Raw genomic sequence first — 19899 nt, 5'->3', positions numbered from 1 at the left:
AAATCGGATAGCACGACTTTCTCGTTCCTCCATCCAGATTCCTCTCGGCGACTTCATCCCTCAGTCGTAACGAACAAATGTTACACCTGCGGGTGAAAATAGCGAAAAACAATTGCCGAAGTGCACTTCAATCGGAGCACGTGTTACACGTTGGACCGAGTACAGTGCGGCAAAGTGGCATCAAACCGGGAGGAACAAACGATACTTCTTCTCGTCGATTGTGGGAATTGCTACGAGGAGACAGAAGCGCCGAGAAAAGAGATAGAGAGGGAGAGAGAGGGACAGTAAAAGAGAGAGGGCTGCAGTCGGGATGGGTTGGCGGTCTCGGCTGGTGGGAAACCCCTTTAATCTTCTCGGATCAAACAAATAGCGAAAAGCACCGCGAAGTGCGTTGAGCCGACAGTCGTCGGAACGTTCGAGGACATGATTGCTTCGCGCCATCGACGCCCGCTCGTTTACTGACGAACTCTTGCACCTACATACGAATATCCGCATACCCACTAGTTTGTAATCTCGACTGCGGCAACAACGAGGAGGAACAAACCTCTAATGGTATTTCAAAGCTGACGAATAAGCGTCGAGGAAATTACACCGTAATTAAAAAATCACTTCGACACTCTTTTTCCAACAACGTGCAGTGGATACCAAGTGTGCCTATGCGGATCTGCTCTCGGGAATCTGAAAGTCCCGCTGAGTAACTGCGGATATCAAAGGACTACTTCCAGTTTGGATAAAAACCCCCGAGTCAACCCCGGGTGGTCGTTCACCGATATAACGTGTGAACTACTAATTGAACACTTTTTAAATCCGACGTGAAACATCTTCTGGCAAACCCAGATGATTTCGAAAATATGCAGATTCCTGATCCTGCTCAACAGTCGTTATTGGTGTTTACCTTAAACACGTTTTCACTGCTTCCAACGTATCATTTTGACCCACACTGAGCCCAGGGACCATGACACCATCGGATTAGCGCCAGTGGTCGGTGCACGATTCTATCTTACGTAGGGATCCATCTGTTAGACCAAGCAAACATACCTCTACACGTGTAGACAGAGGCTGGGCCTCCGGCACATCAGTCATCTCACCACTGCGTCTCACATGCATGCGAGTGAGTGGAGTACCCATGTGTTCCTCGCGTCGACGTAATCGAGCACCAGGTGTCCACGTGACATCGCCTAACGAAGGACCATCGCCCCAATGGAAAAGCGGTAGGGAAGCTGCTGGAGCAGCCAAGGTTTGAAGAGAAGCGAGAAAGAGAGATAAAGTGTAGCACGAGCGAGCGACGAGGGAGAACGACTTGCGCGAAATCCCTGCGTAATGATCAGCGTACCCTGTCCTCTGACCTTCTCCCTTCAACCCCCTCAAAATTGTTGTTTGGTCTGTTTAGATCGTTTCGTTCGTTAGCTCGTTGGACGAGTAGAGGCTGGATTTACTCGCGATGGATTGCGGGTGCCAGTGCTCGTTATGCGCCATCTCCACCCCTGCAAAGCGTCGTCCTCTTTCTCTTCGCTTGATGAAGTTTCTTTCTCCTCTGACCAGAACCTTTTCGTATCAAGTTTTCTTCCGCGAGGGTGAAGGAGGAAGCGATCATCCATTTCGGGGTGAAAACTGGAGGTGACAAGAATTCGCGCTGAGGAAAGAAGAAATGAGTTTCGAGTGAGAAATATCCTTCATGTTGTCGTTTGTGAGACGCTGATGCGATCAGGAAATATTGAATTTGCCACTTCCGCAACTGCGCTCTACTCAGGAAATTACAACTTTACGAAATGCCAATCGATACTAGGATGCTGAAGGGCCCCTCTTCTGACACCCTCAACGCTTTCTTGTCCCACAGCTGCCACCACTGTAAACGCCTTTGCATTGCGACCTCGGTAACCACAAATCGGCGAGTGCCTGAGCTGGTTCTGTGGTCTTCAACTCAGAATGAACGCCAATTATCACCCATCCATTCTCTCTTTGAGCTTGTGTTTTCATATTTTCATTTCCGCTGGAAATTGAAATGATTCTTGTACAGTCTTCAACGGTATAAGTCAGAGCAATTACTTTGTTAGGACTTGAACAGAAGAAGAAGTATTGATTTCACCCATTCGATAACAGCAACTCTGCGTGATCTTGTGTTCAAATCTAGTACTGACTGCAGTTCGGTAGGAGTTTGATGTGTTGTAGATTCTCGCCCAGCAGTTGCAGAGCATATTATCGTTCGGACCATGACTCTCAGTTCCGTTGTTTTCCTTCAATCTTCTATCTCGTTTTCCCCGTTCTTTATGGTTCCGCTTGAAAGAGGAAGAAAAAGCAGTAGCAGGGAAAAAAAAATTGAAGGCAAAAGAAAAACAAGACGGAAAAGAAAAAAACGAAGAGGGAATCCACCCCACCTACCGTTGCAGAATTATCTGGACACCCAGCGTCCTGCGGGCCTGTTGAAACCCGCAAAGCAAACACGTGCCAGTACCAGGAGTACTACCGGCTCTTGCCAAGGGAAGGTAAAAATCCCCAAAGGAAAACAGTCGGGTTTGAAAGCCTTGGCGGTCCATTTTCCTATCCTAGTACCACTGGTCCGTCTGTCGGCTTTATCCACTCGAGTTAAGCGCTAACGTGCAATTGATTTCAGGCTGGCAACTGCATGAAAAATCGAGAATTTTTATATCTTCGGAATCGTAGTCTTAGCTGAAATTTAATTCTAGTTTAAAGTATCCTTCATCCGTTCAAACGGGCTGTTCGTAATCGTTTTCACTGTGATTACGAATGCAAATTTGTCTACAACGTATTAGAACCGTTTGTTCCGCATACGCCGTGGAGCCCCTCGTGATCATAAAATCCAAAATATGGCCAGAAATCAATCGAGCAAATGGGCTCGAAGTTCTGAACCACCTACGTTACAACCGTGCATCGATAGAGGCGCAAGAATATGTCGACACTTGTTACTTTACCGAGTAACCAGCCACTGAATTTTCTCTTAACCAAACTACACAAAAGTCAATTTCCTCCTTCTCTTCGTCGACAACGATCGCGTCTTAAAACCAGACGAGGATCCATTGTTCATAAGGTTGGTAATTCCGTTGGACCTCGGTGCATGATGCACCCGGATCCAACACCGGGTTCAGCGTATTCAGTCTTCCGCAATATCCCCTTCACAGCCAATAGGGCATAGCTAATAAGGAGTACATAAAACGGCGAGGCGAGCACCATGAGAATATGTGTGTCCGTAATCCTCGTGTAACTGACCATAAAACTTGGAATGAGCTAATATTATGCCGAGCAAACTTTTCAACGAGTCAAACAGCTCGAGAGACGCTGAGTAAACGGAACCATGCGTACTCAACTCCTTCGTCAGTTAGCCAGTGGTACACACACCTCGATAAATGACCGACGCTGTCGACGGGTCAGGTCAACTGTGTCACGGTCGATTTGCATTAGACGTGAAAAAATGTTTTCTCCATTTCTGTATCCCCGTTACCCGGAATCGATTGATCAATATCCGTCGTTCCTACCCTCTTTGCACTTTCGGTTCTTCTCTCGCTTCGCCGGAAGTAATTCCTGAATCCGTGGATTAATAATTTCCTTATACAATGTCGCGTTACGGGACTCTCGGTATTAAAACCATTGTCTCGTCGCTTTTGTTTCGGGGTAAACGAAGCGGTTCTCTTATCCTCTTGTTTCGTTGTTTGTCAACTTGCGTCAAGTATTATCTGTTTCTCTTTTTTTTCTTCCCCCGCTCTTGAAATTCTTTTCTTCTTGTTTCAGCTTTTTTTTTTCTTTCTACGACGCGTATTTCCGTTTCGTTTCGAGTCCTTTTTTCTCGCTCGTCATCGACTACGCGTTTCCTTTTGCCTCGTTGGCTATGTTTTGGCTTGAAATAATAACGCGAGAAAAAAATCAGGCCAAAGACAGACAAACGAGAGACGCATTTTAGCCAGAGTTAAAGGCGTATTCAACGTGTTTCATATTAATATCAGCGTTGAAGAAGATGAATGAAAAAAAATTAATGATCAGACTGGCACATATTTATTAACGTACAAATGCAACCACGATTATCCGAGATGGAAAACTATAAGTTCTTTTCCATAGAACAGTGAAAAGCATTTCATAGTGCGCACTGAGATGAAAAGCCTACGGTCAGATAAATTTTCATCCGCCTCATTTGACCGTGTATCTATGGTGTTAGAATATTTTTACGAAACGCCAAAGCTTTGAGAATATTGAATATATACGGGTAATACGATATTGCGACAGCGAATCGTTGCTCTGTGTCGTGTTTTTCTTTCGTTCGCAAAAGCTTTTGCGAAAGCTCACCGTTGCGGATATTATATGTATATACGAAATTGTGAACAAAAATATAACGGTCAATGGAACGAAGGAGAAAAACACACACGCAAGAAAAAAAAAAGAAATAATTGAAAATATGAAATTTAACAACTGAAAGCTCGTTCTGCCGTTAAAATTGTCCTTGTTCACTCTTTTGTTTGATGTCAGGTCACTCGGTGGATTGGTCACTGAATGGCCACAGGCAGAGAGGAGAGACTGTCCCTTTCAAACGTCCAAAAATTGTGATAAAATTAATCCTCCATTTGCAAGAGCCTTCCAATGTTTATCCTGGACAAAAATTTTAATTCGACAGTTACATAACGCGCTTCCCTTGTTTTTGCATCCTGCTGATGGAAAGTCAATGAAACCGTGCAAGCCAGAGTCAAAAGGAATTTTAAAAACGAAACCAGGATCGACGGCAGAAAGGAATTTCACTCTTTAGGGCGAAACCTGCATCCCAGTCAACGCGCAATGTTATAAAAAAGGGAAAATAGCCTGCGAAATTTTCGTCGTAAGTGACAGAAAATCGTTGTATTAATAATCACAGCGCATCGTCTTCGTAAATTACGGATGTGTCGCAGATTTCGAAACAGCTCGGGGCTTTGCCCTCGATTCTGAAGGAGGAGAAAACGAGACGGGAGGGCTGCGGTCCATTCAGCTTCCTCCCCAACCGGGAATACGAGTTGTTTATTCTCCCTGCGACGTTTCTTTTATCCGTCCGAAGATCCGCGGGTGGTTGTATAAGGGACGTGAGCGGCGGGTATATACGATTGCCAGCGAAGCTTTCCAATTCGTAAACTGATTAAATATTCAATTAGTTAATAAATTGCACTGCCAAGCAAGCAGTGGCCGAGAGTTGTGCTCTGCCTGCGTTGCACTTCCGCAGTATAAGGAATATTGTAGAATTTTCTAGTAGCTTTTGTCTGATTGTTTCCTATGCCTGTGCGGGCTTATAGGTGTATACCTGTACCGTAGTGTTTGAATTGAATTGGCAGCAACAACTATACAGCGAAAGTTGGGTGATCATGAATTCCTGAACGTCGTTTATTCGCAAATTTTATTTCTCACGATCCATGGAAAACTTGTAATTTTCATTTCATTCGTAGAAGAACACAATTTTTGCGATATTTTCTGTCTCAATTTTCTTCGAATCGTAATCAGAATCTCAGAGCATTTATAACTCTACTCCGCTCTCTTCGACAGTGATTCGTGATCGACATTTGGTGGGTTGTGAAAATTCCACGAACCGACCAAAAGCTCGTCAAAGTCTCGCCGTACAGCGGTGGAAGAAAAATAACGACCAGTCACTCGTGACTCTAAGGGTGAACTCAGCTCACGTTGCGCAGAATCATCCCCTGATCTATTAATTGCGTGATTTTCCACCCCAGCGTGAAAGAAGGATAAGCATGGGATTCGAAAGTCCTGGGGCGAGGATTAGGAACAGGTACAACCCGAGGCGTCAATATGGATTATCGGCTTCACCGTCTCACTGGAATTTCTTTCCCGTTGGACGGACCGATGCCTGGATCAGAGTGCCCGGAAAAAAGATTCACTACTCTCAGTTCTAGAATCCGACAAGATATCCATGGTCCATAGAGTCTAAAGGAATTGAAATTACGAAAAACTTTCTTTGAAAATCTTCAGGCGAGAAAAGTCAGACCAAAAATTGATTCAGGAATTGTATGCACATAGAGGGTAGGAAGAACACGTGGAGGTGTGTACCAATTTTTTGTCCAAAAAAATTTTGTTGTTTGAGGATCTGAATAAGTAGCAATAAGTTCCCAAAGACAAACCCATTATCCAGAATTCACCGGTTTCCTGAACTCGTTACAAATCGTTGTCGGTTAATTTAACTGTAAGAAAGGAAAACAGATAGAAACAAACACAGTTGCAGTGAGAAGGCCTTCGGTCAGGGGTTGATGAGAAGCAGGTTGTGGGGAGAGCCGTTTCAAATACACACACACACACACACAACTTTGGGTCAGTGTTTTGATTACAGTCCCCTTTTTGCGGGCGTCATTCTTCTCGCCTTTCCACTTCCTGGGGACGCGATGACGCGTGCACGTCGTGTTTTATTATTCAGAGTGATCGGCAGGCGACCAGCTATCTCCATCTTCTTCTTCTTCTCATGGCCTGAAAACCCGGCGCAAACTGAACCGTAAGAGATTGCCGTCCGTCATTTTCTTTCCCCTCTCTTTCTCTCGTTTGCTTCTTTCCGCTTCACACCAAAGAGACCCGCGGCTCTACCAGTTGTATTAAAATCACGTTTCATTACGCGCCTCCATGCCACCGGCCACGATGCAAGCCTCTTCCTTTCGGCACTTATAGCCGCAGATCGAATCGATTGGTAGCTTTGTCTCCGGATGCTGAAAACTGGCTAGCCCGACAGTTTGAGCCACCTGCTTGCAAGTGACTTAATGTCAGTCAGCGCTCAGTGACCCGAAGGTGAGCAGCGGTTGGTTCCATTGCTTTCAGGGTGGATTCCGGGTTTGGAAAATGAGAACCGAGGGAATGCCGGAGGCATGAGTCTCAGGGAAAGTGTTTCGGACGGTTTCCGGTAAGGGTAATCGATCAGCAACCCGGTTATCGGCTCGTGGCTACGAACCATCTTCTTCTTCTTCTTCTTCTTCTTCTTCTTCTTCTTCTTATTCGAAATGCGTCAGAGCATAAAGAGAAGCGGTCAAGGGATGCCGGGAGGAAGATACCGCCTGGAATTTCCTCGGAGAAATTACGTCACTGCTCCTCTTGCCCGGTGCGGTAACTCCATCCGTTGAAACGGAGCCAAGGCGACTCTGTCGAGGCATGTAAAAAGCGAAAAAACGAAGCGAGATATGTCCCGTTTTCGTTCTCTACACTTGTTTATACAGCGTGAATTTATCGGACTGAGTCTGAAGGGTTGTGACGTAAGGATATTGTACTAGCTTCGTATATGAATTCACTGTTCGGTTATGAATTATTCATGCAATACTGTACGAAACGCGCGTCCACTCGGGCCACTCGATGACCGCGATACTCGAACGGACTGAAAACAAACTTTTTAGTGATATTGATCATTCTCCGATGACCCCTACTTCCGAGGGGACCTTAAGAAGACGTCAAATCCATGGACCGCGACGGATTCCGGTGTTCAAACTACAGCCGGGTCGACGTATCTCATTCTAATGTTCTCGTACAGCCGGCTCTCGTGTCACGGAATTTAACGACCCAGGTTACACCTTAATAAAAAAAATAAAAACAAAAAAAAAATAAAATAAAATAAAACAAAAAGAAGAATGTCTCATACACACAGTTTGGAACACGGCATATTACTCGCGGGTAGAACCGGAGAGTCGTTTGTATTATACGCGCTGTACACTTGTATAATAATTTGTAAACGAGGCTCCGGACATTCTGAGTAATGCTCGAGAGCACTTCAAGCCTGCAGTCTCAACTTTCGTGGTGAAAATTATGTGCGCGTAAATCGTGAAGACCCCCGTTTTCAGGTACAAATTTTTTTTTACTTTTTTTTTTTTGTTTCTTTTTCATTTTATCTTTTACACAGAGCTATAAGAACCTCTTTCGACATAGACTCATTAAAAACGCTCCATGAGCATTCGGATTTTATTGCCCGTCCCGTGACCTTTTCGATATTTCCGGTGGACCGGATTGGAAGGATGCGGAAAAATGTTGAACCTGTGATTTCCGCGTGCTTTCTTTCATCGACGGACGCCAATTGATAGTGAAAGCAGTGTCGTTGCATATTAATTGGAGAGAAAGGACTCCTCGAATCTCGTCTAACCGCGCCTTTTCCGGGGATATAAATCGAGGTGACATGGACGTACGACAACCGCGATGTAGGCTTAAGCACTCGAATTTCCCACGCGTTCATCTCCGTGATACTTGTTAAAAGGTGCGCCGATCCTTCGCGGGAACCGTTTTACGTTTCACGTACGTGAAACTGTAGCTGAGAGCAAATTCTATAGGCTGGTGGACATAACCATAGACTCGTTTCTGAAACAACGGAGAATAATTGTGGAGCGCCTATTTTTTCAAGGATATATCGTATATGATTTCAATTTTATTACTTTTTCTTGAAATTCACTCGATTCTATCGGTACTAATTAACCGCGTTACAAGTTTCGGAATGTATCATTGCGAATATTACAGTCACCGCGATTTCGCATTTGGGTTTCTGAAATACCGCAAAATTTCGGTTAGCTATTCGATTAACGAAGATTATCGAATTAACAAGGATTATTTTCGCACTGCATCCCACCTTGTATGTATGCGTACAAAACACGTAATAATACACACCCTGCAGGGCTGTATTCATTAAAATCAGTAGCTGTAAATCCACCGTCGGATATTATCAACGTAACACGTATAGTATTTTGCAAACTATTCGACCCGAGGATTATATTAACGCAGGCTCGACGTATATATAACTTCGTTCGGGCGATGGGTCGCGTGTTTACAAGTGAATACGAACACAATTATCTTCGTCCAGCCTCGCGTGCCACTGGATAATTTCATTTTCAAACTCGCAGATATCCGTGGAGGAGTTTCCCGATATCTTACTTGTCATCCTCGGCCTCTTAAGTCCGTACTTTATTTCCACGTAAATGATTCCTTGCTGAACTACAATCAGCTGCTCATATGATTTGCCAAATCTGATATATTTCTGCTTCTTCTTCTTCTTATCATTATTATTATTATGTCAAAAATATAGTTGCACGCATCAAGAAAATTCCCCCTGAACTCTTATTCGTGTGACAGAACGCGGAATGTTCGCAGAACGCGCGATGCTGCCTGTCTTCTCTCAAAAGCAATTTCCAGATCTGGTCTTCACCTCGGTGATTATATCCGAGCTACTAAAACCGACCGAGGCCATAAGGCCCGTAATTCCGGAGCTATACGGGGTGTCGGGATTCTGTGGGGGAGAATTTTTTTACGCCCTTCTAATTCCCCTCGCCGCAATTTGAAATAATCACAAAATCATCATTACGATCTCCTAATTAATCCCTCGCCAAATTGCGATTACGTGCTTGCCTAAATGAGATATTGATTTGACTGTGTATCAGACGAAATCCAGAAGAAATGAGGCATAAAATGGAAATAAAAAAGAAACGAACAAGCGAATGGCGCTGCTAATTCGCACATGCCGCGATTATCAATCGAAAAATTTTTCAGCTAGATTGTCATCGGTGTAATATATTATACGTATGATTCAAGGTGGGTGCAGCGTAACGAATGCTCGTAACTCTTTGACTGCCAAATCCGTTCCCTCTTTTCATATAACACGCGAATGTCCGAGCACAGCTTCCTAATTGTATATATTCGAGACGAGCTGGATATAAACAAGACTCTGTCGGTAGCTCGGCCGTCTGCGGTCTTCATTACTTCACTTCGCAACCTGTGAATATACCTACGTAGGCACGTATATCGTTCACACATTCACGCAGGGTATAATGCATAACCGCAGATGCCCCCGAGCCGATTCTCCCGCATAACTTGCGTCAGAGTGGTCGACTACCCGCCTTCCATCTACCCGGTGTCACGAAACTCACGAATCGGTCAAGAACGTTGATGGGAATTTAGATGCTCGTAACTGAAAAAGTTATTTGCCTTATTGCGTATTTTTCAGTTAAATCAAAAATTAAATTCAATGGATTGATCACATTTTCTATAATTCGTTAAACAACAAGCGAAGTAACAGAGAGTAAATCGCTCTTTCAAATCCTTTGCATGATTTGTCGCAGCAAAATTAATGATCGAGAATAAGGTAAAAGCAGAAAAACAAAAAATAATTGAAAGATTAGGATCGACGTAAAATCAAAGATTCCTCAAGGTTTTCAGATTATTCACATTTCCTTATCATCTGACAAGAACATTCGATTTTTTAAGCTTTCAACTCACAGCTCCAATCTTTCTGAAACTCCTCGACGGTCAGTGCAGACCGAAACACGGAGTTCTCAAAGAGTTGTGTGCGAGTGGATCCGTAACCACGTTGACCCCGTAGCCCGAGGCTCGACAGTGTTCTGGAAAGGTGAAATTTTTACCAAGATCCAGTTCAAGGTGCAGCAAACGCTGCCTAATTAATCCGGCCCGAAGTTGTAATTACGTCGAGCTGGATATTTTGTGGTAGAATCCGGGTTTCTGGTTAGCGAAGTATACATTTTACAACAATTTCGAAAAAAACGTGATCGCAATTTTGATCAACACAATTCAAAAGTCGTTCATTTGTATTTTCCATCTACTACCACATTTCGTGCAATTTAATAGCCACGACGATATGCGTGATACGGTAGCAAAAATATTACAGTTATCCATACGTTTTATGTGTCTGATCGAGTGTTTACAACTACATCGCGGCCGTTAATTCTGGGATGAAACCGTGAAACGCGTTTAAACGGAAGTCCCGCGTGGCCAATAAAAGCACCAAAACCACCGCGAGCTGCACGGCAGTCGAATCTAGCGGTTATGGAAACATTCGTTCAAAACGCGTAGGGCACGATTTCGTTGCACGGTGCCAGACTTCGTCCAAAAAAAAAAGATAAAAAAAAAAACCGTGAAAAAATCGAAGAGTAAACGAGAGCGAAGTGAAGGGGAACAAAACAGGGGCTTGTTTAATGAATAATATCCAAGGGGGGGCGTGTCTCTTCTATCCGAAAGAGGAACACATTTGCAGGGGTGAAATCGGGGTGCGATTCGTAAGCTCATCTCTGCAGGATTTCAGGAACCAGGCGATGGGCGAAAGAAGTTCCACGCCTCTGATCAGAACCGGTTCGCACCTCGTCGACGTGATACGTTATACGTGGACCGCATTTTCGATGCGGTAGATACGCGGAGGGATTCAGGGCTTTGGGGCATCGCGAAGTTGGCTGTTAATCGCACGATTTTCTCCCTGCACTCCGTCTTACCCCTGCGATGCTGCGGCCTCGGTATTATATCTCCGGACGGATCTGGATATTATAAGTTTCTCCGAGGAATATTTTTTTCTTATTATCATTTTTCATCTTTTTTCTCTCATTCCTTACAGTTGTTTTTCAACTACCTTCGACTTATCGTTAAATTATAACTTCTGGTCAGGGAGCTGCGGTCGAAAACAACTCAGCGATTCATCGCGCCAAGTTTAACCCAGAATCTGGCGATCAGGATTCCTCTGCTTCTGCAGTTGTTGTATTGCACCACCTTCGCAGTTTTTATAGAAATCGATGTAGAATCCGCCACAAATAGTAGTACAACTATGAGAGTTACATATAGATACAGATACCTACTACCGACACTTACCGACATCTTACCCCGACTCGAACCCATGATGTCACCGCGATCAATCCCTGCTTTACCGACCCGCAGGTCAAAATCGCGAAGAAGGGTTTGAGTCCGGGTAAGATGTTGGTAAGTGTCGGTAGTAGGAATCTGTTTTCAGAACTCTCGTAGCTATACTCATGCGAATCAGCCACTGAACAATTTCATTTCCGAGTCAGCCTGACGGTGGAATCGAATTTCTGGTTGTAGATAAACATGGAGGCTGTGACATCGACGGACTACAACTCGGCTAACCTCAGTCGAAACTTCAATCAGGTCGGTTTCAACACCTACAACTATTCTCAGTTCGAGCAAAAGATGCGGCCAAAGCAGATACTCAAGTACGGAGGCGACGAGTACAACGGCAGCTTGGACTACGCGCACCACTCGCAGAGGAATACCTCGAAGACTGGGGGGCGGCACGACTCCAGGAACGGCTCGAAACACCCGCCGGAGGGTTTGGCACGTTTCGAAGAGCGATACACCCGGAGCCGTTCGCAGCCAGAGAGGCAGCACCAAACGCAGAACGAAACGCGCTCGAAATCGCAAGATTCGCGTGAGCTGACCTTCTTCGAGATCCGGAGGCCGCAGCTCGGAGGGCAGCGAGACGTTGGGAGAAACGAGCTCAAGTTCTACGAGATTGACGGCCCGCCACCACCGCCGCTGGAGAAGCTAGGCAAAGAGGGGAAGTCGGCCCAGTCGGAAAAGGGCGATAAGCGGGGGGGCGAGAAGGAGCATAACATCCCTAAAAACAACCCAAACGGCGTTACCGATCAGGGTAAGCCTGTGCCTCCGAAATACGACCCAGGACGAAACACCTTTGAATCGTTCGCCGATGCCCAGATACCGAATTACAAGAAACCGCAGCCCGTCTCTGTCGTCGAACCCCCCAAGTATCGACCCTATGACCGACCTCCCAGGTATCAGGAAGCTCCTCCCAAGGCCGAACCGCCCCCCAAGTACCTTCAGGATCCGCCGAAGTATTCTGAGATCGCAAAGAGGCAGCAGGAAGAATCGAAACGGGCCCAGGTGAGAATTGACGAATCATTTTCCCCCTTGCCCTTTCGTTTTTTGATATTTACCCAATTGTAATAGAAACGGATGATTAATAGAATAGAAAAATCGCGTTAGTACTCGAGGTTTTCTAATTATTTTCAGTATAACTCGTCGTATGTTATTATCATTACTTTTATGTATTCACTAATTGTAAGGTGGTTTCGATGTTCGTTTAGCGTTCTACATTTTTCTCACCTCATTTCTTCATTTTTTAAATTTGGTCTGTTTTTTTATTTCTTTCTCGAGCACGTCGTGCTTTCACCGGAAGTACGTGGTTCACAGAATAATTGTATGATGCACCCGGTAATTTTCGACGTCGAGTCACGGAGTAGAGAAAATAATAATTGTGCATATTTGATAATTACCGATCGGCTAACGATTTTACTTTTTATCATTTTCTCTTTCGCTTTCTAGTTTTTACGAACATAACCCGCACGTCATTTTCTTTATTTTTCTTTAACCAATTTCTCTCGAGCATGTTTCACGGGGCTTATAAACATTTTTCACATTGAAAAGTAAATCCTCTTACACAGAACCAACTCACATCTATAGGCTAACGGAAATAAAAAAAAATTATAATCTGGCTCTCTCATAAAGCCTCTTATGTCAATTTTCGAACCGTAAACACAACGAAAATGTGTATAAGGTACGGAAAGAAAACAATAGATTTTAAGTATGTAAGAAAAAAAAACCACATTTAATACCAGCTGAGACGTGGAGTTAATTTCTGATTTTTTTTTTTTTTACCATTACCGTCGGTTTTATGCAGAGAATAAAAAAACACAGATTCTCAATCTTATAAAGTGAACTAAGTTGTTCTAGAAAATCTGCCAGGAATAATGAAAATTCCCAATTCCATTCGTGAGCTTATTCTCGCAGGCCTAGTCTCTTTGTTTCCCGCTAGTTAATATTATCAACGTGTCAGTTTGAGACGGGAATGGATCCACCTCAATAAACAGAGACTAGTCCCGAAAACAAGACGTATACCACAGTTCCTGCAGACATGCACAGCAGTAATACGGTAGTGTTAATTAATTAGTTAATAGAGCTTTGTTAGGTGAAACAGACAAGCTGGAGAGCAATTCAGCCGTCTACTCACGTACCAGATATACATATATGTATAATATATACCGTATACGTATGTAATGTACGTGTAACACATCCTTGCAGATTCGTGCAGAGCTCCACAAACTTTATAATATGTATTTCATGTTCTAAAATTTATAATTAATGACTGAAATTGGAAATTGAATTAATGGCTATCGAGGCACGGTTTTCGCACTAATCTAATCATCGATCGAATTTTTATTGCTGTATTAATTTATGGCACAGAAGGAGAATATTTTCAAAATAACGACACTATTTTTGTCATGCGTTTTGCACTTATTTCGATAGGGATAATTCTCATCTTACTTCCGATTCAAAATATTTTTTATAAGATTCGCAGTAATTATTGAAATTGATTGATCGTGAATCGATAGTTTATCAAACGATTTGATTTACAATGAATTATTAATTTGTTCACTGTGGAATTAGGAAGAATTACACCCTAAGTAAATTCATAAGATTGAAGGATGAATATTTCTTCGAATTGCGAATCGAGAAAACAATATTTTTCTTACCAACTTCATTGCAGACTCCACATCGAGTATTTATCAAATTTTTCCTATTTTTTCATTACACTTCTAGCGTGAAATATTTAATTTTTCAATATCATACGAACGCCTTGATTACGATCAACAATCACTATCAAAATTGAATTGAGGAATGGAAAAAAAAAACACTTCGTCCGAATAAATTTGTAGAAAATATAGCAAAAGAATCGATGAATCCATCGATGATTATTATTTTCATACTCAATTCTCTTGCTGTTATGTATTTTTTTGAAAACTGTCGAAGCTTGTAAATACGTATTAAACTATTCGACGAATGCGAATCACGTTACTATCTAGTAGTCGGTTAAAGATGCCCTGGTCGATTTTGACGTTGAAGTAAACATCTCAAAACATCAAAGACCACGTATCTCAAACTCAAAACAGGGCGTAAAAGCCCCATTCTATGCAAAATTCTAAACAATAAAACTTTCCGATAAATTTTCAATTGCCGCAGAAACAAAGAAGTGGCACTGATTCTACGAAATCGCAATAGTGTATTCATAGAATTCATGCCATTTCGTTATATTTCTGCGTTAAATGAAAATGTGTCGCAGTGTTTTTTGTTCAGAATTTTATACAGAATGGGCCTGTTGAACTCTTTTTCGATTTTGAGATACTCGGACTTCGATATTTGTAGATACAAACGTCAACGTCGAAATCGACGAGGGCAGCCCCATAAATCGCAAATTATCGATTTCCAACCCGTCAAATATCCCCACGACGTCGTTACGCTAATAGAAAATCCGCGGTGCTTAATCCCCGTCTCTGGTACACAGAGCCGTGTTGTTATGTGTCTTTTGTTGACGATCGTAGGAGGAAAGGCGACGTCGAATCGGGATCCGAGGATTGCAGCAGGCGCCGGTACCAGAGACAGGAGGCGTGCCTCTCCTCGCCAGTGTAACGCCGACCGCGCGCGAAGCAGGACGGGTAGCGTCGCGTCAGCGCCCTTCCCAAAAGCAGAGCGACGTGCGTCCAAGGGTTGAATCGTCTTTCGAAACGGTCAAGTGCAGTGATGACCTCGGGGACCAGCACCATCAGCATCAGCAGCAGCAACAGCCGGTCGACGTGGTGCTCGTGACGGTGCAGGACGCGAAGCCGGAGATGTTGAAGACCCAGGTGGGCCTCAAGGGGACGCCGGAATTGGGCCCGGTGGTGAAGTGCGGTGAGAAGTCGAACAATCCTCACGAGAAGTCGATGATCAAGGCCAAGCAGGTCGAAGGGGGCGTCAAGTTTTACGGGGAGGTCAAGTCCGGCTACGACTTCAAGTCCTACGGCAGCATCGACAAGCCGCCCCCTTCATCGGCCCACGAAAAGAGCCACGCGAAGAGCCTTCCAGGGTACAACGTCACCCCCGCGAAACCGGGCGTCGAGACATCGGGAAAAATTGTTTACAGTGACAAGTACAGTGACAGCAACGCCTACGATGGTAATAAACATTTTTATAATCACCGTGCCGCGCACCCGAAACCGAACGTATTTCAGGTCTATCAGGAGACCAAGTACTCGTACAATGTCAGCGGTGTTCCTGGTACTCCTGCTCAGGCCAGTGCTGCGGCAGCTTTCTTCGCTAGGTAAGTCAATTTTGTAATATTTCATTCCGCGAGTAACTGCTCGCCAGTGTCTTTGAACAATTTTGTTCACCTGTCCCAGTGTCGAAGCCGAGGTCAATCACTATCGCTTGACGGTGTAACAAGTGGTTTCGAGTCGCTGTAATCACTTGTTCCGAAGTCATGAGGTTCAGGTCGGCAACGTTGACGTATAATGTAACGAAGTAGTGAAAAAAAAAAAATTGAAAACTTCGGAGGTGTTGGATTTTTCGTATTTTTAATGTACTCGTATTTCGCTTCGTTATACTGTTTAAGGAATTTCAGACCGTCCTACAATAGCGAAATAACGATTTTAACTGAGAATTCATCGTCACGTCAACGTTATCAACATTAATCACATCCAAAATCGATATTCACGAACGCGAACACCTTAAAAAAAAAAAAAAAAAATTCCCACGTTTTCTATTTCAAACTCATGGCCCTGTTACATATATCACTTTTTTACTGCGCGCAGGATTTAAGTACAGAATCATTTTACTGTTCACTTTCAAGCGTTGTACATGTACTACTAATTTTTCACCAGGCTGACGTTAGTAACGTTGACGTAACGAAACATCAGAGAAAAAAATTCGTTACTGCGTGTTATTATTTTATTATTTGTGCAATTTTAGAATGACTTTCAAGCGGTTGGCTTTTCAAAATATGAGCGTGTTCTCTTCGTAATAGTAGTACACTAATTCCGAGACAATTCTAAACGTGTAAAGTTACTACAACGTTACCAACTTCAGCCTTACAGATTTTTTCGAAGTAATCCAATTTCGAACTGATCTTGACATTTATTGGATTTCAATAGTCTTTCAAAATGACTCCGTGTGCTTTTATTTTGATTTTAAAAAACGAATCATCGATAATCTCACGAGGTCAATAGTCCTCCAATGAAATGAGAGTATCGCGGTCAGTGTGAAATCGTTAATGACTTCTTCTGCTCAGCCAAGTAACTATTTTCATTACATCGTTTGTTACCCTCGCGTTATATCGACTGAATCACGCTCACCTCTGGCTTCAAATCCCTCGAACTTCCGGCATCTTCGACACAGTCGATAAGCACACATTATACTGTACTGATAATCTCTAGTTGGAATGCGCGATCTCATTGATTCCCGATCTAAATCTCATTCTCGAACGCTTTTCCTTTCTAATTATCACTTCACACCCTCGAATTGCGGATATAATCGCTGCGGGATCTAGCGATATCAGCAAACGCCAAATTACCGGTTATAGTCAAAATTTGTACCTGTAGTACAGTCCGTTCAATCGAAATGTTTTCCCTGAAATGGTCAGAAAACTTCACTTTAGAACGACAGATTGACACGCGATAACGACGATCTTCGTTAACGCCATAAAAAAAAAAAAACGTTATCATCCCGCGTTTGAAGCGTCAGGAAAGTTATCCCTCATTTGCAAAACAGAGATCGAAATGCGAATGCGCAGGCATTGCACGTACGTGACCTAGGGAGGGACAAGTCGAGGGACAAGTTAATGCTATCGGAGCGTCCGTGGTGCTGTACGACTTGTTACCAGGCACCCTTTGAGATGTAAAGTATAATAAGAGAGAGGAGAGAGGTAGCAGCGGGTGGGAGATGAGGAGCGAGAAAGAGGAGGAGTGAAAGAGAGAGAGAGAGAGAGAGAGAGAAGAGAGAGACGGAACAACCGGCTGCCGGTTCGTTTTATTTCATTTCATTCCGAGTATTGGCTTAATAACGGGCTTCTCTTTTCGTTTGCCCATCCGTCTGCCTGCCTCTGTGCTTCCTCCGCAGCGCCAACGAACTGCGTAAACAATACCTGTAACGCTGCACCTCCGTTTCTTTCCATCACTGTCCTCGTCCAGCCGTCACCCACTCTCGTAGATTTTCAAACCCACGGCTGACTGGGCTAATTAAAATTACACAGGAAGTTACGGAATTTCCATCGACTCGGAAGCCTCGGTGTTTAGTACACAACAATTTGCAATTATGTACGTACGCTGGGTTATTACGCGCCTGCGGTTAGTGGTACTTCAAAATTAAACTCGTCCTGATATCGCCTGGAATAAGGATCTGATTTTTTCTTGATCCTTCTTTTGCAATACTGCGAAAATTCGATTGATGAATTAATGTTTCAATATAGCAACGGGGTGCTAATCACTTTGTCTAATCGATTATAATTTTTAGCTCGGAGGTCAGACGATGAGTTTCTTCCGGCGATGACATGACCGAAAGTTGCCTTCACGCAATATTCGCCCTGTTTATTATTCCATGACGAAGCGCTACAAGGGTTGAAATATATGTATATACACATACATGATCAACACTTGGAGCTAATAACGAATATATGACGTGGAAATTATCCGAAGATCGAAAACATCTCCGGAATTTCAAGGTTGATATTGAAAAGCAAAATTGGAGGATCGAACAAAGCGTGGCTTAAAAATGGTTCCATGAATCCTTTGATTCGCATTCAAAGTCCTGTAATTGAGACAAAATTGTGTATAATTATATATATATATTTATTGCGAATTTAATCCATTGACCCTGGGACTAGTTTGAATTTCAAATCATTGATGATAAAATCTGGGAATTTGAAGTAAGGATATCGAACAGCGAGTAGCTACAGAACCGGGATTAGATTCGGCACGGTCTTCGCTCGTAGCTTGACGGTTGCACGAACACGCGACGTTGAATTGTATGCGCAGACGTAACTTAATACGGGACATAAGTGAGCCTGCCGGAGTTACGTTATACCTTTGCAGGAGTTCTGTTCCTGTGACGCTGTCCAACTCAGATTAAAATGCACACCCGAAGAGAAGGAGGATGCAGACGCATAATATACCTACTGTATTCAGCTGAACATGTCTCCTTTGCGACATGGACCAACCGGCGAACTGTGCGCTCTCTGTATTTTATCCCGTAACTACTTTAACGTGACGTTAAGTACGTGGAACTGCAGTTTCGGCCAGAATTTACAGATCTTGAAGTCTATGAGCGGTTTCGATACACCTAACTGCCTGTACGCATTCCCTCTGCAAGATAGTTACACCGTCAAAGGGATTTGCATGAATTCATGCCCTCTGGTATAGAATTCATAATCCTACCTTTGACGCGGTTTCGGATCCTCCTTTCAGTAGGAACTGTTGTCCTATAGCAACATAGCACGGTATAACTGTTCAACCTAACCGAACTCGAACCAAACCTGCTTTCCTCGCCCAACCATGTACGAATCTAAGCCCAAACCTTCCAGTTTCAGAGATATTGATAATTTCTAATGGAAGAGGATCTCGGGTGTGAAAAAAATCGACGGTTCTGCGATAACATCGAGCAATGAAAGACCAATTTGTTGAATCGATTATCGAGACCATGCGGCCAAGATTTATGTAAGCCGGTATAATCGATGCACCAATAATTAGGAGGATCGACCGAATGAAACCGAGCATCGGAACGCATTATGTTTTCTTTAACGAAACGCGAGGGCGTGGAATTGAAGAAACGAATGAAATGAATGGCAGCGGTGATCCAAAGGAAATAGTGGACCTCAATTATGTTCACTTTTCCGGAAGCTGATTAGCCGCCGCGGATCGAGGAGAGGAAAAAGATCTCGTATTTCAGGCTGTTCCCGGAATCTTTTTGCACATTGAAACGACGAGAGAACGAGAGCGAGATATATATATATATATATATATATATAATAGATAAAAGATATAATATATATATATATATATATCCTGCACGGCTACTTGGTGAATAATTTCCACAAGCTGTATCGGGTACAGCAGGACGAGTAATTAGTTTCCTACAATCCCTCGCGCAGGATTCAGGAATCTAACCGTGCCTGATGCCGAGCTTGCAGCTTAAATTCGTCCAGAAAAGTTTCAAGTTTTCCGTCCTCATTCTGCACGCAAGGCAACTTTGCTATTTATCGGCCTACGGACGAAACTTATGCTCGCCGAACGACGATTCGACGGTAACAACGATTCAGACATGGATCAGCCAGTCGAGGTTTAATTACCAACATCC

At 43.5% G+C, this 19899-nt stretch overlaps 1 protein-coding gene across 1 annotated transcript in view; it reads left to right on the top strand.

Annotated features, from left to right (window-relative positions):
* The window catches only part of LOC124301652 (uncharacterized), a 310056-nt gene that overhangs the window by 97683 nt on the left and 192474 nt on the right, over window positions 1-19899 (top strand). The window contains exons 5-6 of the mRNA XM_046756994.1: window positions 11803-12621; window positions 15117-15874. Coding sequence (XP_046612950.1) covers window positions 11803-12621; window positions 15117-15874 — 1577 coding nt within the window. The remainder of the gene's footprint in view (window positions 1-11802; window positions 12622-15116; window positions 15875-19899) is intronic.

Source organism: Neodiprion virginianus, chromosome 3 (assembly GCF_021901495.1).
Source record: "Neodiprion virginianus isolate iyNeoVirg1 chromosome 3, iyNeoVirg1.1, whole genome shotgun sequence".
Lineage (NCBI taxonomy): Eukaryota > Metazoa > Arthropoda > Insecta > Hymenoptera > Diprionidae > Neodiprion > Neodiprion virginianus.
Note: the sequence above shows the minus strand (reverse complement) of the source record. Positions and strands in the feature narration are given on the sequence as shown.